The sequence below is a fragment of the Penaeus japonicus genome, unplaced genomic scaffold (assembly GCF_977035675.1).
Source record: "Penaeus japonicus unplaced genomic scaffold, GWHDUDI00000001_assembly GWHDUDI00000041, whole genome shotgun sequence".
NCBI classification, from domain to species: Eukaryota; Metazoa; Arthropoda; class Malacostraca; order Decapoda; family Penaeidae; genus Penaeus; species Penaeus japonicus.
Window position 1 is genome coordinate 13,398,968 of NW_028234443.1, and position 5,096 is coordinate 13,404,063.

General features: G+C 51.4%; 1 protein-coding gene across 2 annotated transcripts in view; it reads left to right on the forward strand.

The window, feature by feature from the left end:
* The first annotated feature begins 599 nt into the window (after positions 1 to 599).
* Rtnl1 (reticulon) overlaps positions 600 to 5,096 on the forward strand; it is a 30,574-nt gene continuing 26,077 nt past the window's right edge. For both annotated transcript variants that reach the window (XM_086534602.1, XM_086534603.1), the window contains exon 1: positions 600 to 835. In XM_086534602.1, the coding sequence (XP_086390728.1) occupies positions 709 to 835 (127 nt within the window). In that variant the 5' untranslated portion in view covers positions 600 to 708. The remainder of the gene's footprint in view (positions 836 to 5,096) is intronic.

Here is a 5,096-nt window from a genome sequence, read left to right on the forward strand (position 1 = left end):
TAGTCTCACACTTCCCTTCCTCTCCATGTGTCTCGCTCCCAAGAATTTCAGTAATGTCGGGCGGGTGAGAGGGCCCACCGCCCTTGTTGTAGGTTTACCCCAGAATAACTTGTGACCTCATTACAGCCGCATCCCTTACCTGCCGTCATGTAGGAAAGGCACACCCCCTGGCTGCATTTGCTTGGTAAGGATTCTTCCACCCTACCCCGTCCCCCAGTCACCCTCCTCCCTCTCCTTCTGCTCCCCCCCCTCCCCGCCGGCTTGGCCCCCCTCACCCAAGTGTGGTCAGTGACGTCACTATCTACCAATTCTTGTAGCCGTGCGGGGAGCCACCCCGCCGTTCATGTTTTGTGTTTTTGTTATTCAGGTCTTACAGGCATTTGCATTAATCCATTTTGCGCTATTGTTCGCATGCTTGGAATTACGGACGTTCACCCAGTTTGAAGTTGTATATTCACGATTCTTACGACTTGAGAACGAAAGCGCGCACGTGTACTGCGCAGCCGGCCCGGCCCGTTGGCCCTCTAGTGGCGGAAACCCGAACTGCGTCATTTGAGTTGACCGTTCAGACTTGACGGCAGACAGACACTGGTGGCGCAACGGTCGACGGCGGAGGAGTGTCAGTGAAGTGTAGCTCTCGGGTGTACTTGCAGTGTTCGCTCTCGCTCTCCCCTTTCGCGGTGCTTTACCGAGGATATACTTGATACAATGGAGTCAGACGCAGCAGCTGTAGCAGGAACGCAAGCCAACGGTGGATCGGGCGTCGAGTGCGATACATCTGCCGCTGCAGCCACTTGCTCGGGCGGAATCGACCTGCGCTCTATCATCAACCCCTGTGAGTCACTTACTGGTGTTTCGTCAACGCAGCCTGACATTACCTTTTAACACACTGGTATCTCGGTAGTCTCTTGGAACCCTCACCCCATCACCGTTGTTTGAACAGTCCACACTAAAACAAAAGCCACGCATGTTTGACAGATCGCAGTAATGGGAGGCGGGCGAGTTCATTACGTGCGGCGGTGAAGCCTCTCCGGAAACCTTCCTCTCCTTAGCCTAGTCTCTAATTTCCCTCCCCATTCTTCCCTCTAATGTGAGACGAGTCGTTCTTAGCCGGCCTGGCGTGAGTTGCATTAAATGAAGAGTGCAGGGGCGGGGTAGAATAAGTGTTGGTCCGTTGGAACCCGCATGCATGCAAGCCGTACCTGACTCAGCCTCAGGTGCTGTTGTAGCGAGGACGGGCCCTCGGTGTGTAGCCGAATGCTCCATCCACTTGAAGTAGGTGGAGGGCGGGTGGACTCGCAAGCGCTGGCATCCACGCGTGAAAAGGTCAAACAGGTTATCGTCGAGAATACGGCGACGTTTTCGACGGCAGGCGTGGGGTAATAACGTCATGATCCGAAGTTAGATTCTTAGTACTGGGCTCCCAGGCCTGTCAGAGACCAAAGGCTTATCGAATAGTCGTAGATTTCTGAAAATGGCGATGGATTTCTCTCCGGTTCGGACGACTTCATGTCCTTTACTCCTCTCAGAAACCATCAGCGTATTAGCGCCGACACCGTCCCCGGCGTGATAGAGACGGGCCGATAAAACAGAGCGTCACCAAATCCTAATACAGGAGACTCCAGCGCTCCTTGCTGTGAATTGGATTTATTGGTCTAATTTCCCAAAGTTTAGATATATAGTTCGGGGTGGGCCGGGTGCCGGTTGGGTGGGTGGGTGGGCGGGTGGGGATGGGTCAGAGGGAGAGAGAGGGCGGCTGTGGAGACCTTGTCAGTGGTGATTGCCTCAGGTATAACGTGTCCTCTCCTCACTCGTCCCTGTGCCCTCCCTCCCGCACTCTCTCTCCTCCGACCGTCGTTTCACCATGTTCCTTCTTCCTTCGTCCCTCGTTGCTGTATCTATCTTCCACCCTTCCACCTTCTCCCTCTCCCTCTCTCCCTCTCTCCCTCTCTCCTCGCTCGTTCCACGCCCTCCTTCCATCCTCCATATTTCCACCACTACTTCCCTCCCCCTCTTCTTTCATCTCCATCCTCCCTCACCTCCCACTTTCCACCACCTCGCTCCACCTCTAACCTGCCTCTTTCCTCCACCTCCACCTCCCCCCCTACGCCCCTTGAGTAATCCACCCGCATTGTGCGTTCACCGCCTCGGCCTCACACTCCGGCGTTCGAGTTCGGTCGCGTGTCGGGATGAGGATCACGTGGGCTTCGGCGTTAATCGGGAGTGAGTCATTACTGAGCTCTCATTCTCTTTCTCTCACACATTCTCAGTCTCCACTCACTCCCTTCTATCCCTTCTCTTTCTTTTCTCTCTTTCTCTGTCTCGCTCTCTTCTCTCACATTCACACCACCTACTTCTCATACTCAACCTCATCCCTCCCTCCTCATCCTCCTCGTACTTCTCCTCATCCTTTTTCTTATTCTCCTCCTTTTTCTTCTCCTCCCCCTCCCTCCCCCGCCCTCATTCAAAGGCCGAAGCGTTGTGTAATGATGTAACGTCCAAGGAATAGCGTATCACCTCATTTATTTATTCTCGCACACAACGAGGTGGCCTCATGTTACCAACTCGAGACTGAATGTTACGGTGTGACAGGTGTGAGGGACAGACAGACAGACAGACAAACGCACATGTTGATCTCTCCTTTCTTTTATGTTTATGCCAAACGTCACGTCTGTGTGTGTTGGCTTGCGGCACGAGCGTCTTGTTCTCAAAGATGGCTTGCTGGATTTGACAGATGTCATGAGGTCTCCTTTTGACTCGCCTGGTCATGGGAATGGAGTCCATTCAATGTATATTATTAATTATTGCTGGTATTATTGTTATTATCATTATTATTATTATCACTGGGTATATTTTATTACCGGCCTTTTATTTCAAGATTTGATGTTTATTTTCAATTTCTTAGAGCAACTCAAAAAGCTCTACTCCAGACGATTTTTTTGTTATTCTCATAAATGAAGTGATCAGATTCTGGGCACTACCTGGACATCGCTGTAGTACGTCTCTCTCTCTCTCTCTCTCTCTCTCTCTCTCTCTCTCTCTCTCTCTCTCTCTCTCTCTCTCTCTCTCTCTCTCTCTCTCTCTCTCTCTCTCTCTCTCTCTCTCTCTCTCTCCGTCTCTCTCTCCGTCTCTCTCCTCTCTCACTCACTCACTTTCTCCCTCCTTTCCTTTCCCTCCCTCATTTCGTCGTGCGAGGAGGGGGGGGGGGAGCTAGGAGCTGAAAGTTGTCGTAGTGTAAATGTTACGTAAGTTAACCTCGGTTCTTGGTATTGATCACTGCTGTCAGCATTTTCTTAAGGTGGTTGGTGTTCCTTTTTTTCTATGTTAGCGAAAACGGAACGAGTGACGTCAGATGGTAATGAGTCGGGGCGAGAGATACTTGACTTATGTTTCTAAAGGAGGAGGGTTTTTTTTTAGTATGATAACTGAGAAAGAGGTTCTGGTTATGCAGGCTTGAAGTAGAGGGGTGGGGGTTAAAAGCTTGAAACAGCTGATCTCGAGAGGGGCGAGGGGGAGAGGGGAGGAGGGGGTAAAAGCTGAAACAGCTGATCGTGAAGAGGAGAGGGGGTGACAGGGAGGGGATGGGGGTAATAGTGGATGGGTTAGTAGATCGTAACCTTTGACTTCATCACGGGGAATCCCATCAATTGCTTTACTTATTTGAGTGCCCCCCCCCCTCTCTTCCCACCTTATTCTTTCTTTCCCTCTTTCCCTCCCCCTCCCCCTCCCTTCATGTTTTTCTCTTCTCATGACTTGCAGGTATATTTGCTTGGTTTATAGATAAACACGCACACACACACACACACACACACACACACACACACACACACACACACACACACACACACACACACACACACACACACACACACACACATATACACGATTGTTGTGGCTGACGAACGGGAAATGAGGAATGTGAGTGAAGCGGTGGCGGGAAGGGATGAGGCAAGCTTCCGGTTGTGTAGGGGCAGGAGTGAACCCACGAGGCAAGACAACGCCCGCGGCCTGATAGGAGGTTCGGCCTGAGACACGCGCACGAATTTATATATAGACAGACAGACAGACAGACAGACAGACAGACAGACAGACAGACCCACCCACCGACCGACCGACCATGTCTCGTCTGCCTGCCTGTCTTGCTTGTCTGAGGTTGTGTCAGGTCTGCCCGGTCTGTGCCTATGCCTTGTCGGTTTGGGTATGTTCGTGTCTTTCTTATATTACGACGTGCCTGTCCAGGGGGGCTCGTTCTTCTTGTCAACGTACCCCCCCCCCTTTTTTTTGTACTAGGATGCAAAACGTTGAATTGTTGGAGAGCGGACGAGTCCGAGCTGGCTGGAGCTGCATGCTTGGAGTAGGGTCAGGCCTTGTGCTGACGTAGGCATGACACCGTGGTGGCGATTATCGACTTCTCGAAGCAGGTTCTTGTTGATCGGGTGACTTGCAGTCTCGTCTCCGTCGGACGCGTGCAGGGACTCGAAATCAACCTCAGTACAATAAGTCTCCTGGCGTTCGTATGTGTCGCACGTGATGCGCCACTGCTGCGGATGTACTAACTTGGGAGGGTGGGGGGACTACGCACCGCCCTACCCTCTCTCTCTCTCTCTCTCTCTCTCTCTCTCTCTCTCTCTCTCTCTCTCTCTCTCTCTCTCTCTCTCTCTCTCTCTCTCTCTCTCTCTCTCTCTCTCTCTCTCTCTCTCTCTCTCCCTCCCCCTCCCTCTCCCTCTCCCTCTCCCTCTCCCTTTTGCCCCCACATAGATTGGTATTATATATTCCCAGCCTGCTTCTTGACCGCTGAGGTCTCATCTTACTGATTCTACTCCCTGTTACAACCTGCAATGGCTTCTCCTTAGCTTTGAATCCGTGAGGCGACTCTCACGTGATGTTTATTTCTTGAAAGTGGAGAGTCGGGTTCGAGTCGTGGCTTCGGCACTCGGCTGAAGAATAACCCCTACATGTTGTTTTCCTGAATTTGTAGATCGTCTGATGTGAGGAATGATATTTGTACATATTTTTTGCTGCTGTTTTTAGTAAGGTTTATGGGGAGGTATTTGACAAGTTTTTATTTTGTAAAGGTTTGGGTTAGTAAGGTATGC